Source organism: Epargyreus clarus, unplaced genomic scaffold (assembly GCF_041222505.1).
Source record: "Epargyreus clarus isolate Ecla_fem2 unplaced genomic scaffold, WU_Ecla_fem_2.2 ptg000005l, whole genome shotgun sequence".
In the NCBI taxonomy this organism is placed as follows: Eukaryota; Metazoa; Arthropoda; class Insecta; order Lepidoptera; family Hesperiidae; genus Epargyreus; species Epargyreus clarus.
In genome coordinates, this window is record NW_027332213.1 from 7306043 (window position 1) to 7323407 (window position 17365).

Consider the following 17365-nt stretch of genomic DNA (forward strand, 5'->3'; position numbering starts at 1 on the left):
TTTATCTGACGTAACGACCCAATTTAACTGTAGTTTAAAGTTAATTCGATACAGCAAAAACGCGATGAAACATTTTCGTTAACGTTCGCAGTTTTAAAACGAGCACTAAATTTTGTGCAGTAATTACTCGCAGTTCCATAAATATTGCTTTCGCAGTCATAATTAAAATGTTTTCTTCGCTACTAAAATAGATAAATGCTGAAGCACAAATTTGCCACTTGAGCTTATTGTTGCTTTCATTACCATTCTACCACAAATAGGGCTGGGTGAATATTTTTAAAGTCACGTCATCAACCCATTATTGTTCCACTGCTGGGTACAGGTCTCCTCTCAGAATGAAAAGGATTAGGCCTTAGTCCGTATTGGTAAACTTCACATACCTTTGTTTTTTTATATAAATCCCTCAGGTATGCAAGTTCCCTTACTAAAGTGATAAATAATTTCTTATACGCACATAACTTTGAAAAATCAGACAGAGTTTAACTCTCATTACATAGCGTTTTGAATTTTAACTTCTATTTGTAGCAAAGTGGCAAGTAGTTAATCTATGATATCAAATTGTCGCCGTAATACGAATAAATGAGAGTTCTATTTGAGAAATAAGTTCAAATAGTTCATGTGACAAAAATAGGTGACTTTTGGGCCGCTGCTATTGATTAACCTTCAACCTATTATTACGATCTTCGTCCTTATGTTCTCTTTATTCACCTTTAAACATGTGGTAAGAAAATAAGCCTCAGGTAAAAAAAATCTTACGGTGTTTACTCAAAATATACAGAAAAGATTTTTTACGACGTTTTTCTTCAACATAAAGCTTCTCATTAATTTGCAAACACTACGAATCTATAACTAGTATACTTTTATATAGTCCTCTATTATAACTCGGTGACAATAAATATGACACTAGCTGACCCGGCAAACGTTGTGTTACCATATAAATAAAAAATGTTAAGGATGAACAACCCTTATCACTTAAGGGTTAGAAAAATAGATAGTAGCCGATTCTCAGACGTACTGAATATGCAAATAAAATTTGATGAAAATCGGTAACGCCGTTTCGGAGGAGTACGGTAACTAACATTGTGATACGAGAATTTTATATATAAGATTATAAATATAATGAAATTATACCTATAACGTGATGTAAAATTAATGTTCAAAGATGAAATTTTGGCAAACGTTCTACATATTTTCGTTAGATAACAACAGTTGTATACATAAACTAAATTTTCGAGAACCCTTGGTATTAACGGAGCCTAGGATTAGGAACTTTAGCGAGAACTAAGTTCTTAATAGCGATTCCAATTGGTACTTATCATTTTCAGAAACTTTATAATAACTAGGTATCTGTTCTTCAAAAATAGGTTCTTACATAGATAAATTAAAGCTGTCTCGTTCAGTTTTCAGGCAGAATTAAATGGTCGTGCTAGCCAGTGTTCCAGCTCATTTGTGATGTGTCAAACAATACTAGCATATTAGGCATTAGAAATTGATCTTGCGGGGTATTATGAGATAAATTATATTTAAAACTTGGCAGGATACCTTTTTTTTCTGTTTACGAGGGGGAAACCTTCAAAAATACCCGACGACGTGGGAGCGACGCCGGGTTATGTGGGATTTTTACCGCACTAAAACCCCCCCGGTGGCCGTCCTCGGCGCTTGGTGGAGAACTCCGGGATCTAAGATGGAACACAATCGGAGTCCTCCGAGCGCGATGCCCCAATCGGGCTCTTCCCTGAGGGAGCAGTTTACGCTCCTCCCACACACCTAGTGTTTACAACGGTATGCGGCCACACACACCGTCGTCCTTCCCGAGGTTACTTGCTGGACGGTTCGAGCTCCCACTTTAGCCGCCCGTAACCCCGGAAGCCCCCTTTTAGTCGCCTCATACGACAGGCAGGGGATACCGTAGCCCAATTCTAGTCCCGAGACTACAGGGATATTGGCAGGATACCTATCAATCCCATCATATTTCAGGATGATAAACTACCTAATTTATACTCATATTTCTGTGCGGTATGCCTTTTAGATTGTGGAAGGTAGGTACATTAAATAACACATATATACCGTAAAAACGCTTTAAAAACCAACCCTAAACATTCGCTAAAACGCTCCATTTCATATAGGTTCATAATCGAAATTCGAACCTCCAACACATATATTAAGGTATCCAGCGGCGGATAGCTCGTAATCCAGTGTTATTGGCGAGTTGAAATAAAATTTCTCCTCACGTTTGCCATCGTGTGCGCTATAAGTTGCTACTGACGAAATCTCTCAATTAGAGAGAGATTGTTGGTTGGTTATAGACGGAGCGAAGAGCGTACGGAATGCCGGATATTGTTGGCATTGTAAATCTATTAGTTAGAATCTATTGTATATGTTATACAATATCAATTGTATATGTTATACAATTGTAATAAAGTTTTTTGTGTCTAGCCTATAAGGGTTATTTTACATATACAGATGTGTCAGACGAGTGTCGTAATTGACAAAAAGTATTTTCCTACAAAATGTGCATTGGCGTTTTTATTTCTGCTATGCGCTGACCGTTGTCTGAAATTATTTTACAGAGAAAATAGTTTTTTTCTGCCACGTTCCGTGTCTGACACGTTCAATGTCTGTTGATAATGTTTATAGTCCTAATACTGACATACATAATAGTGTTCAAGTACGAACCCTACAAATGATCAAGACAGTCCTAATCTCCAAACTACTATAAGGTTACATTTATTATTATACATTGTTATGTTATTTCAACATTAGAAAAATAAATAAAATTAATTATAGTTTAAAATCTCGAAAAATAGTGCTGGCTACATATTTAATTGGCTGTAACTCTGTATTCGTGATTAAAAAAAAACAAAAGGGGATTATGGCGGGAAACGGCAGATGTCAAGGATGATGTATGTAGAGGTCTTGGAATTAATTTAAAATAACTAGCTGGATCATAGATTAGTAAAGATACTTTGCCGTCTTGCAATTGAATGAAGCCACAAACGGCTTATTAGTAAGTTCTTTTTTTGAATTCTTGACAAATAAAAACATTTTTAGAGAAAAACGAATAAATGACTAATACTGCGTAATTTACATGATAAATAAATAATTATTTCAAATATTTTAGGGACATTTTAGCACGGAGAAGTGGCAAAACTTTTTTACGCAACTATTTCAATTCTCAAAACTGGTTACATTTTCTTGTTAGGAGTGAGTAATCTTTACTAATATATGAGCTGGATTCAAGTTTTTCATTGGAGATACCCCCAACACTATTTTTATTGCCTTAATATTCGCCTACAAATAACAATAAAATAAAAAATAATATCACTAACAGCATAGATGTTATTCATATAAGCTCAATATTTCCATTTATAATTACATACTTAAAAACCTTTCCGATGACCCCAATTCTTATCACTCCGTTTGTTACCCCTGAAATGGGGTTGAAAGGTAACACAATCATTTTATTATGTCATATCCATCATATGATGGTACCAAAGTGGAACGCGTAAGTATATTAGTGAAATGTTCTTTATCATTAGATAAGAAAACCATTTAAAATGTCACAAGCCCATAAATAAGTGCTTATCTATAGCACAAATATAAGTATTTATTCCCAATAGGGCTTGCAATGTAAATTAATTTAATCAATGTGGCACTATCTATGTTTTTTTTACTTTCAACATCATTAAAATTTTACAAATAAATAGGTATCAATTAGTAGAACAAAAAAAGATTATAATTTTTTTTTGCTCTGATGGAAAATACCTATATTGTATTTGTTTTATACTCCAGACCCAAAGATTAAAAACGGGGACCTATTAATAAGCCTCTTCTGTTTGTCCGTCTGTTACAAGGCTCTTAGTCTTGAAGCGTTATAAGTCATAGATTCGTAAAGATACTTCGCCGCCTTGAAATTGAATGAAGCCACAAACGGCTTATTAGTAAGTTATTTTTTTTTATTCTTGAGAAATAAAAACATTTTTAGTGAAAATTTACGAATAAATAACGAATACTGCGTAATTTACATAATAAATAAATAATTATTTCAAATATTTTAGGGACATTTTAGCACGGAGACGTGGCAAAACTATTTTTTCGCAACTATTTAAATTCTCAAAACTGGGTTCATTTTCTTGTTAGGAGTGAATAATCTTTACTTATCTATGTTATAATTAGACACTTTAAATTAAACAATGCATGTATTTCTGAAATTTCTTATATGAAAACAAATACTAAAAATACTATTTTAAAGTAATATGATTTCAGACACTTTAAGATGGTACGGAACCCTTCAAACCTACGCAAGTTCAATTCGCATTTGGCCAAATATTTGAACAATTATTATATAAACTTTCATCCCAATTTTGCGAATTTTCGAATTCGTGTTGTATGAGAGCGGATAATGAAATATACGTAGTGTTATAATAAAATACTCCCGGGAAGAAACAGTTCAGCAATTGAAAAAAACTCTTTAAAGAATCCTTCATAGAGACGTTCGGTTCATTTACTGTCGTAACAGAAAGCGACCTTAGTTACTTTTTGTTCGGACTTCGGGAAATGTAAAGGAGCTAAAAGAAATTAAATAAAATGAAGACGCAGAAATAGTTTTAGTGTCTTTAAGATTGAATACGAAATAATATTTTATTGCAAATTCTCCAATACTTAATAGTCGCCATATAGGATCCTGGGTTCTAACTCGGGTAGCTGGACAGCTTAATAAAGAATACCTTCAATATATTTTATTTATACACACACTAGGATTTTTTGTGTCCTGGCTTTCATGGACACACACAAAGACGAATACGTAAACGCCCAGATCTGTAAATTGTAATGAAATTTATCATTTAGCCAATCAGATATATAAATTCATCATTTATATATCTGACTGGCTGGAATCAAACCCGGTATCCTCTTCGTGTTAGACCGGCATGGTCATGGTAAACAATGTAAATATGGAGGCATATTTCTTATACAATACTGTCAATAAAACACTCAATGTTTGTATAAAAGTATTTTCTTTCAAATTATTTTCGTAGTTATCCGAATAAAGCTGAATTAGGTTATATTCTTTTATTTCGGTCACGTACGACTTTATAGTCGGCAGGGAGGCCCTCTTTTTCGGATTAAAATGTCAGTAACAGATGAATTCCAGAAGTAGGATCTTAAGTACACGCACAAAAAATGTAAATTAATTCAGAAGAAAAATGAAAACTATACGTGCGTGGTGTTAGACCAAATTTTCATTGGAAATTTACTTTTTTATTAAGACTTATTTGTCATTACCAGATTTATTTATTCTATTAATGGAATAAAATAAGGAGCCGATTCAACGTTAAGTAGTCAATGAAACCTTTGTATATCTTGAAGGTAGTCCATAGAAAACAGCTCTTCCTCAGATGATTTATAGTAAAGCACAATTAAGTTGATACTCTCATGTCTAATATACCATGATTTGTACATCTCGACGTTTAAATTCCACATGCAATTACAACGATTGCATTACATTTATATCAGCTATTCCAACGCTGAAGATGAATAAATAAAAATATACATTTCGAAAAACCCTATATTGAAGATTTTAAGGGCTCGCTTTCATTTCAAGACTAAATTCCCAAGTAACTTATAATTGCCATATCCGTATTTTTTCTTACGTAAATTACCTTTCGTAAGTCTTATAAACAAAATAACAAAAATAAAATATTTTCTTTTCTAAGAATGGTACAAGTAAGATAACATTCTCATACTTCTTACCTTTATTTATTCAAATTGTTAATGACTTTTTTGGCGTACGTAAATGTCTACATTTATTTTTCTTATCTCGAACATTCGACTAGGAAATAAAAATATGTAATCAAATTCAACATAATAATACATTACCTCATGGCAAGTATATGCTTTTCCAAATAAACAAGATAATATACTGTATGTACATCACGCTGTCATTTGGCTTGGATATTAGCTACCTCTTATAGAGTGTGTATCTATTTTGGTACAATAACAGGAAATGTGACAAAATTACATTAAACATTACGACCCGGAAAGACAACAACAACGGACATACGAAGGCAGTTAATACTTAGACTCTATAAATACAATTCTTTGGCGCTTTTAGGGTTCCATGCGTCAATATGGAAAAACGGGACTCAAAAGATCACTTAAAGATCAAGACTTAAAAGATGTGTCTGTATATCCGTCGCTTATGTAATTGAAGCCTTCTTGAAGGTATGTATAGTCACATATACGGTACAGAGTAACGATATTACAATTACACGTAAGTAGGTACACGCTAGTGATTAGAGGTATTATAAATATTCCCGTTATTAAACTGTTCTTGTTGAAGTCTCCGACCAGAATGTCGCTCTCTGTTAACTCGAGCGCCGCCATGATATCATCCCCACTTGACATCCCCACGGCATCTATGTTTGAAGTGTAGTGTCAAATGAGTGACTTATTATTTTAAAGTGCTTTTATAAAAATGTGATATCGTTAATATTCAAGCTTCGTATTAACGACGATAACACTTATAACCAAATTGCTCAGAATCTTATGGTCCAATTAAGCTAACATTTTGTACGTATTTTAATTATTACATACATATGTTTACTACTCGTCATTATTATCCATTATTATTAACACGTTCACTGCGGTTCACCCACAATCGGCCCGACGCGGTGCCAAACCAATATGCGCACAGGAAAAATAGGTCTTTCTCGCTAGTGCGAAACCTGTTTCTTGGGTATTTTTACGGCAGGCCTTTTTCGACCTCCGCCGCATAGAACGTAAAAAAAGTTATCTCAGTGCGGGGGCAGGCCTGTTTTGGTGGATGACCGCTCGCGACCTGTTGCCGCACTGTGCAGATGCGTACGCGTTGACCCGCTAGTAGTGTTGTGCTAGCTTCGAGAGGAGGACGCGCTCGCGCTACTCGGTTTCCTGCAAGCTTCGTTACAATGGCGCATTGTAAAAACAAAATAGTACTAGAAAATGATAGTGATAACGAAGAAGAATACGGTGGTTCATATTTCGAAATCCCTAAGAAAAATCTTTGTAATTATATAACATTTTGGTCTACCTTTATAATTACTATTTTTGACTTATGTGTAACACATTAAAAAGGCTCGGCTTGTGTTTATTAAAATTTAATAAAATTAATGACTCGATATTTTCTTTTCTTTTACTATCCCATCACTACAGAAATTACACTCTAGTGCGGTATCGGGCCTTATCGACCAGACATTTTTGATTGCTAATTTCTAATTTTCTATTTGGAGGAGCCAGGGGCGGGACTAATGTATAGACAAGTGATTCATGAGGATTTTAAAAGTATAAAAATTTATAATGTAAAATGCGCCTTGACTAAGATAATAGGGCTTCAATACCACCCAGAGGTGTCGGGTCGAAAAGGCCTGCCACGCACAATAAGAAAGTCAAGTGGATGCATTTTTGGACTGCCGTCGCACTAGCTGAAAGTTACTGTTTTTTTTTACGCAGCGAACGTGTTAACCAAAACAAGACGTGTAGCATCTCGTAAATTAAATTTTGGTTTCAGAAAAAGCGTTCATGATGCAAATTAGGTAATTCATTATTTTTTCAGACTGTATCGTATGGCATTTTAAATGAAAGGACTTGTTATGAGAGATCTTCGTAAATACTGTACTTCGTAAATAATTATTATTTAACACACATAATTTACAAAATAGTCATAAAACTTGTGGTTTTTTAGTTTTATGTAAACCAAGTTTTAAGTAACAATCTCTATAAGTTTTATTTTTAATTTTACATACGGAACCCACCGTGTGAAACTCCGACTCGCACTTAGCCGGTTTTTTATGTATAATAAACGTCCAAGCATCATTAGTTGTTCAGCCACTAATCGTCCCATTTTACGCCTCGCCGGCCGCTAAATTATACCGTCTGATTAAGTGGTAAACAAAATTTCCCGTAAAATACTTTGTTGTTAATTTTGCCTTTGTTGTAGGTTTCATAATAGTAAAAGGTAAATGATAATGTAATATCAAGGTTCTGGTTCTACCCAAAATTGTGATAACACAAGCTTCCTCTTGTGAGATACAATTTTCTGAAACGTCAATGTTAATGATAATCTCAGTGTTATTTTCATAACAGTAAATTATTTGTCAATTGAACCGTTTTTTAATAAATATCCTTGTTTATTTTAATATCTGTCTTTATTTATACCAACGCTTTTTTAATAATCTTATTGTGAGAGAACTTTGAGATTAAATAGACACAATCACAGTTATTAAATAAGTAATTACTTATTCAATTAAATATCCAACGTTATTTTCATGTCAGGTATTACGTATTACAAAATACGAGTAGTCTTCTTGAAGTCTTGTTTATAATATTGTTTCTTAGACTATTTTAACATTAAAGTGATAGAATTTAATTACTTCGTACTACTTACCTTTTACAATTAAAATAAACAATCACACTTATTCATTTTGATTTGCATTTTATATATCTATCTATCTTATATCGAATAACTGGTTAAATTATTTTGATTAAATCAACCAGTATACGTATTTAAAAGTGCTTGTTATGTTTCACAATATTACAAGCTATTTTCATCTCAAAGTATTTCAATTTATAATACAACAAAGGATTATTCCTATAGTTAGTTCGTTCACCCATGTTATATGCACTTAGGAATAATAATGTTGAAGACGAGAACATTCATCAATGATCATTATTCAAATCTTTTCCGAAATCAATCCAGACAAAAATCCAGACGCCAATATTTTAAACCGTTACATTAACATAATTGACGAAGAACAAAACTGTACAACTTACAATAGATGTCAAACTGTCATTTTTAGAGGAACGTACCTATAAAATTATGAAAATGAATTTCAATACAAAACCACTCGTCGTAAAACTCGTAATTTCGCTCCCTTTCATCATTTCATAGCTCTTTTACCCGTTCATTTTTTAAAATACGTTGTTCGACAAATTCACTTAATGCCGCGTTAAATGAACCGTGTTCGCATAATAAAAGATTTTATACTCAAAAGCGATTTCAGAATGGACGATATTTCCGTGGAACGAGAAACGGCGCACTCGACGTCGACGCTTCATCTCGTCTTTACCCTACCAACGTTGGAATATTTTTTCGCGCTCGAACGACTACGGATTCCAAAGTACTGAACTTACGAACGCCACACAAACATTCGGCTTAGTAATAGGGCTGTATGATTAAAAGGATAGATCAAAGTAAAATTGATTGGTTGTTCGCTAGAAAGAAATTGCGACACCTAATATTATGTTGATGATCAAAGTATGTAAATAAAGTACTTAGCTTTGTTCATGGAATTGAAGTAGAAATCGCGTTCGTGAGTAACTTGATGTTAAAAATCCTCCCCAATATATTATACCATTAATCCGAAATATATAGAATAGTATATTTGAGGACAGTAAGATATGCGTTGCTATTTGCTTCCTATAAATACTTAAATTAATTGGAATGTCCCATTAAGCTACTAATTAATCGTATGTTATAACTTGTCACAATGAGTAGTTCTACGCTTTTAAGATTCGAATTTATGAGTACAGTAGCATTACCATGAGTTGGCATAGAAACGCCACTATAGAAATGGTAAATAGAAAACTATTGTCATTTTGCTAGTGAATAACATAACTACTATCGTTACGGTATTTCTTGACAACGTCTGTCAAATTAATGACTCACGGGACCGAATTTGTATGGCAATAGATCATAATGACATTCGCTAGCGATTTGATTTCGATAGGTTTTTTACGTATCGAGTTACGTCACTACGGATTTTAGTTCTACGAGTAACCACCAGAGGCGCTGTACAATTTTTCATACATTTATTTTACGCAGTCGCTAGCGAGTAATACTTTTGTAAACTCATGGTAGTCCTACAGGGGATAACTTAAATACTATTGGTAAATTTCCACTCAACACCTATTTTGAACGTTGAACAATTGTTGCGTGATTCGCCGGCAGAGACAACTTCCTATTAAAAAAAAAAAAACTATTTAAAACCATTCCATTAATTATTTACCCTTGACTTCACATATCTTGCGAAACGGAAGTATTTATAAAACTAGAAACCTTTTAATTTTTTATTCTAAATTTTCGAGATAACTAAATATTTAAGTACGATCGTTCTGCCGATTTTGGTGTGGCCTGGTTCATTTGTCAAAGTGAGGGACATTACGGGTGAGGTAATGGGAGATTTATTTTAGTGTCTTCGGGTTTGTTAAGTGCATTCCGTTGTATCGACATACCCAAAAGTAAGCCTCCATTAACCGCATGGAATATTCAGGTATGTTTTATTTCTGTAACATTTTTAGGAGCTATCGGTTAGAATGAATATTTAACTCGTCCCCACGTTTGTAACCCTATTTTTATTCGCCAAATTTGATATTAAATTGGAGAAGCGCCCCAGACGACTGTAACATAATATCGCCTGTAAAAGTTTAGAGATATTCCCCTACGGAAGGGTTTTACATGAAGCCTTTGACTAAACTTTTTATATCATTTACCTAATATAAACGCTTCAACCTAAAGACAAAAATTGTTTTATGAATGATTAATGGATTTTTATATATCTCGCTAAATGTTAACACAAATAAATGTATTAGTTTAAAACACTCTTTAAAAGCATCAAATGTAAGTACTGTTCAATTGTAAATCTTATTTAAAATGTAGCTTTTTTTTTAAATTTTCATACGAAATATTTAAAATCAGTATTTATCTCTAAAAAAAACAAAACCAGAATGTAATGAACGTCCCAGTCTTATTTAGGCTGCGAACATCGCTAGTAAGCATACATCCCATTCAAACGCATCTTCCGTCACAGAACCAAAAAAGACGTCTCGTTATTTACGGCTTTGACATACAAAAATCCTCTTTGCACCAGCATAAAGTACGATGTACTTTGATTCTGATATACAACTATAAGTTGACAAACAGTGTTATAGCAATTTCGTTTTTACGAAGATCAACGACCTGTTAACCCCAGTTTTTCATCTTATCCCTTTTTTCTCTTGGGTAACATTCATAGGTTTTCGATTTTACTATGCCCGTTACAATGTAGGACTTAGGATCTTCAATATGAATAGCAATTTACTTGTTAGGTATATAGCTTTCCTTTTGTAAGCCTGTGAAAAAATGGCAAGAAGTTATAAAACCTTTGCTGTTGAAGGTTACCCTTGGTCTTGTTTCGTAAAGGTCGTATGTAATTCATACAACTTTTTATTTCACTGAAAACTGTTGCTATATATTTTTTAATTAAAAAAAGGAATAATTAAGAAGATCCATTGTATATGTGTGTATCCAATTAACCAAGAGCCTACTATTTTATTGATTTTTTCAATGAATTATAGAAACTTAACACCATAATCATAATTATTAAGTAGTGGACCGAAACTTCATTATTTATGACAACTGTATTGTATTCCGTCAAGAAATATGGATAATTATAGGCATGTAAACGTCAAATTGAAGGTAATATAGTGGGCGAGGTACAATGGCATTACGTGCTAAATAGCAATACATTATAATTACGAAATACATTATTCTATTACTGTAATTACTATATTTAAATCATATTATATAATGTTTAAAGGAGCCTCAAGGAGTTTCCTCAATTGTAGAATCCATTTGAATGTGGTAGGGCCTTATATCCTTCTTCTCCGAAGGCACTGTGCCTATTTCTGCGCGGTAACAGCAGTATTAAACACTGCTGTGTTCTAGTTTGAAAGGAGTGGTAAGGGAACGACGTTTCATACGATACGATACGTTTCAACTTAAACCTTAGGAATAGCAAAGAATCTGTGGCCTATTACTGATAGGGCTGTGGGTACTTATCATTAGGTGGACTGCTTGCTCGTTTGCTATTTCTATATTGTAAAGAACTGTTTTAAAACATATTTTCTCATTGTTTCAGTTGTAGACATCTACAAAGGGGAAAGTTTGGAGTTATCCCACGTTCAGCGAACCGATATGGGCGCGTACTATTGCATAGCTAGGAACGGCGTGCCACCCACTATCAGTCGCCGTTACCACGTGCAAGTGCATTGTAAGTTAATATCTAACTTATTATTATGACCCGTAATGTGCATAATTGTAAATCGTACTATGGCCTAGAAGTTTAGTAAAGACGTAAAGAGGAGAGTAGTTTAGTAGTTAGTAGAAGTACAAAACGCCCTCTTTCTATTGATTGAGACTATGAAGTACCACATGATATGTGAAACTGTTAAATGACAAAAATGCAAAATGATAGGTTGTTTAAAGTAATGCTTAAATATGTATTTAACAATTTTACATCTACACAGTTTTATACTATTACATAATACACAAGTTTATGAAAGTTTTCGTTTAATAAAAGTGTTAAAACAATATATAAGAAAAATCAAACATAATATTAAACATATTATAATTGTTAAAGCTAAAATGCATCAGAATAATTAATTTGAACTTAAGGTCGTAATTAAGAGACTCCACATTAATGCACAATTTGGCACAAGTGCGTTAAATTTGAAAATAATTTTTGGTGAAAATTCTAGGAAATTTAATTATTTACTGTTCTATGAAACTTGCATGCGAATATTAATTTACCATACTCGTACTTAATTATACTCGATAACACAATTAAAATCATGAAAGATTTTTATTGAACATTTTTTATATTTTTTCTTTATATTTACTCGTATACTTATGAAAATGCTGTGAATTATGTAAAAATAATCTAATTTATTATTTTTAAAGATGTTTTGAAAGAAGTTCTAAAATATTTCTTATCCTCAGTCATTCCTCAAGTGAAAGTGACGAATCAACTAGTTGGCGCACCTCTCGGGAGCGATGTGGAACTCCAATGCTATATCGAAGCTTCACCTAAAGCCATGAACTCCTGGTACCGGGAAGATTGTAAGTCAAAAATATTATGAACAAAAATATATTTTTTGTACTTATAGCCTTATTTTAATCCCATATTTTAGGTATTATATACACATACACAAATGAAAACGTAACACCCAGACCCAGAAGATAAATCTAAATTCATAATTTAAATAAACAAACAAGCATAGTTATTAATATTCATATAATATTTTTCATTACACAATATTTAACATTGACTTACATACGAGGCAATTTAGACCACCTCAGTCACAACGATCTGTAATATGATCCGGTAGAACACTTATTCTATTTCCATTTGCATGCAGCAGTGACCACATGATAATTTTTTTCGTAATTCTCACCCTAATTTTATAAAAAAAAGCTAACAATAATCTATAGGATCTCAAGTGGCTTCCAATCCGTCTTCGCAGAAATACAAGGATACTATGTTTATTATTTAATATACTCCGTAACCCCAACTAACCCACTTACCTGCGAGAACGTTTCTCTTTCGCTCGACCTCCTTACGCTCCTTGCAGAACACATATTAAGACCCTACTCAAATCCCCCCCCCCCATAAAACTTCTTCCTACTCCTATTCCTTCTCCGTGCATGCTATTAGATTATGGAATGCGCTTCCACCAAAGATTCGTGAATCTGACACTATTTCTGAATTTAAAAAGCGAGTTAAAGAGTATTATAGTTCCTTATCTAAGTGGTTCAAATACATAATATATATATATCACAGGTCTGCTGGAAGAAATTTCTTACACAAATAAGCAGTGCCTTTGTACATACGATTTCATTATATGTGTTTTTTTTTCTCCCTGTATCTATTTTGTGTGTGCATATATAATAAATAAATACATAAATAAATAATCTATCGCCGGTGCGTTCCTACGAGTACATCTATGAATTAACATCTATCACAAAATTTTACTGATCGTACCATGCTTAGTGATCATACCCATCCCAGAGGATACTAGCTCCCTAAAATTATCCATGTCATGAGTACACACATATGCCATTAATGTTGAATAAATAAATGACAACAGTTTTTGCTAGTCTTAAAACAAGTTCTTTTCACAGCCCTAGTTAGCGACAAACTGATGGAAAACCCAAAATTCCGTATAACGGAAACGGCGATGAACGAATACTCTTTATGGATGAACCTAACGATAAAATCTCTGGCGCCGGGCGATTATGGGACTTATGTCTGCGCTTCTGTCAATGCATTGGGGAAAATGGAGAGCCAAGTCAGCTTGCATAGTAAGTTTTTATTTTATATGGTATGGGTATGTAGAAAATACGATGATATCCGCGATGCTTTAGTGCAAATATTTTCATACGAAGTAGTATTAGAACATACCTACTTACGTCTTTGAAAAAAGTTGTGGGTTTTCCAAAATAATATATTGGTTTCATTTGAATTCAAGGATTAACGCAATATATTAATTGTTACTAAATTAATTAGAATAGTTGATGCGATATCAATAAAAATCAAGGAACAGTTTATGTATCAAAGACTGTTTTAAAAGAATAATTTACCGTAGTTACCTGCAGGAATTAAAAATTCACTGGATTTATAAAGAATTAATATATATTGCAAAAATTGTTTCGATCGTGATTCAGATACACTTTTGAAGTTTTATGGAGAAATTATTTTTAATTTTTAACTGAAATTGATGAAAAATGATACAATTTTCTTTATTCAATAGCCGTTCGTTTTCTGTCACAGTTTAATAATATTTCTGCTCACTACAAATTCTGACGCTTCGATAAATACAATAGCTCTATTTCGTGCTCTTGTGTAATTATCGTTTGAACTTGCCTTTTAAAATAGTCAGACAAATGGGCTATGTCTGCATACTGATTTCACATTCAGAAATGCTAGGCTAGAATAAATTTAATATCTTGAAATAAATTCCTTAATAGAAACTTGTAGATTTTTGCTAAACCAGACAGTAATATTTTTAGACTTAGAAATGTGAATGAATTATCTGTCTGCATTTCAAAAGAGCTCCATTACAACTTTTCATTCTTTTCTATTTCAAGGTTGTATTCGCACCAAGTCGTTGCCACAACGAGATCAATTTTCATAAAAATAAATCAATCTTTTATTATAATATTTTTGCCTAAATGATACGCAGAATGAACTTCCGAATAGCCCACACCTCGAATTAATAGGAATTTATGTAAACAAAAATTCCGAAATTCAGACAATATAATTGATGGCCACTCTACAACAGCCAATAACACGTTTATCGAAATTTGACCTTGAAAATGAAATATTCGGGAATTTTACTTATGATATTTGCTATCGGCTATTCGGAAATTTATCTGCCATTTTCGCCAGCATAGGTGATCATGTTTACAAAACTTTGCAAGTCATCTGAAGGCACAGCAGTGCCTCTGCCAAGTCGAGCCTACAATATAATTTTGGCCTCATCTTTCATGTATCAGTGAAAGGCTCTGATGAAAGCTACTATCTTTGTCGCAGAAAAATAAGCGCTTTGCTACTAGAGCCTCCTCAAATGGTAGATTTTAATACATTTTCCCTTCTACCAGGATTAGAACTCAGCATGAACGGGTTTGCAGAGGAGCCTATGGTGTCAGGCGCGGCGTGGCAGGGCGCGCGCAACCTACCCACGCGTGTACGCCCGGCAGCGTCGCACGCGCACCAGTACCTCACGCATCACCTGCCGCCGCAACTGTACGCTTTGTTGCTGACTGTACTCCGATACTTACGTGTATTTTAGTTTAGAATCTTTTCAATAACGTTTGTATTTGAAATGATAACGCGCGTCACATCGTTAAATATAAATTTTTATATATAGTTTTGGAGTATATAGCTATTGTGTTTTTATCTGATTGGCATGTAAGTGAACTTTTTTAGCAGTTTTTGGTTATCTGTAGTAATTTCATTTCATTCAAAATTAAATATATATGACTCGGAATTGATTCATAAGTACGCATTGATATTAGTGTATAAAAATGTGGGTACTTTATTTCAAAGATGTAATCTAATTAAAAATAAAATTATTCGTTTGAAATAATATAATTAATATTTTTTGTATAAAGAAAATACTAAATATCGTTTGTCAAGGTCTGTTTTTTATTATTATTATTTTTGTGTCTCTTTGCTATTATATACCTTCCATGTGTAAAAATATCATAAAAATTTGACAAAAGTATGCAACAACGTAATAATGAAATATACATTTATAAAATTTCGTTCCATTTTAACTCAATTCATTACAATAATTTTAATAACACAATAATTTATTCTGATGTAGAATTATTGAAATAAAGGTAGCTCTACATCACGTGGATTGTATCGCCGAAATTTTATTACATTTGTACGTGATGAAACTTTAAAACGGCAATTGTGATGTGACGTGCTGATAATTATAATTTTGTAAATACCTTTGTCCATATTTAATCGTGTAATTATAGAAATTTACCGTGTCATGTTTCATACGTTAAGTTACAATAAGTATATTGCGTTACAAATCGTAAACATTACATTTCATCAGTATGAAACACATATAATTGTCTGAAAAAATAAAGTATATAATACTATAATAGATGCTGTCATAGGAATTTACCGTGGCATATTTCATATGGTAAGTTACAATAAGTAAGTTTCGTTACAGATCGTTACATTACATTACACAAGTATGAAACACGTATTTTTGGCCGAAAACCAATAAAGTATAAAATACGTTCATAGACGCTGTGATAAAATTATTTTATTGCGAAAAAAGGTTCGTAAAAGTATTTCTCGTATTTATGTTGCGGAATAGAATCACTTTACGACTGTGAAAACCACAAGACAATAATTCTTTATTCTTTCTAAAGGAGAAAACACATAATTAATAAGTTACAATTTCAAAAGCTGTGTATTGGTTTTATTAAACAAAACGCGAATATTTTATGTAACCTATGTTGAATTAACTATTCAGTTATTACTATTAACTTGAAAACGTGTTTAGCGGTAGATTGAAATAGTAAATTGTAATACTTATAAAGAAAATTCTAAATTTTCATCGACATCTGTCCTATGCAAACGAATCATTTTTTCCTAAATTTCAAAATATGTAACCTTATTTTTATTTCAGAAATGAATGTTAAAATAATCTGTTAAATCTTAATTCTATAATAAAATAACATATTTAACTGATAGATTAAGCTAACTTAGATACAAATAACATACATACATGTAAACGGAATCTTATAGTTCTTCTGATCGTCTCCAACATATTGTGCTAATAAATATGTTATGTTGACTTTGACAATAAATGTAAAATTTACAAATATTGACGCGTTTATTATTATTTTGTTAAAAAAACCTTCCGGTATCACTTCATTCAGCCTTTTATCAAACATTTCCTTAGTAGCATACATTTAATTACCTCTATCGATGACCTCGGTATACATTACATTACGTTAGAGAATATAACTAAATAGTGTAATACA

General features: G+C 32.7%; 1 protein-coding gene across 2 annotated transcripts in view; it reads left to right on the forward strand.

Annotated features, from left to right (window-relative positions):
- The window catches only part of LOC140758010 (lachesin), a 210404-nt gene extending 193580 nt beyond the window's left edge, over nucleotides 1–16824 (forward strand). For both annotated transcript variants that reach the window (XM_073093948.1, XM_073093949.1), the window contains 4 exons: nucleotides 11934–12065; nucleotides 12794–12913; nucleotides 13976–14155; nucleotides 15455–16824. In XM_073093948.1, the coding sequence (XP_072950049.1) occupies nucleotides 11934–12065; nucleotides 12794–12913; nucleotides 13976–14155; nucleotides 15455–15645 (623 nt within the window). In that variant the 3' untranslated portion in view covers nucleotides 15646–16824. The remainder of the gene's footprint in view (nucleotides 1–11933; nucleotides 12066–12793; nucleotides 12914–13975; nucleotides 14156–15454) is intronic.
- The last annotated feature ends 541 nt before the right edge of the window (nucleotides 16825–17365 follow it).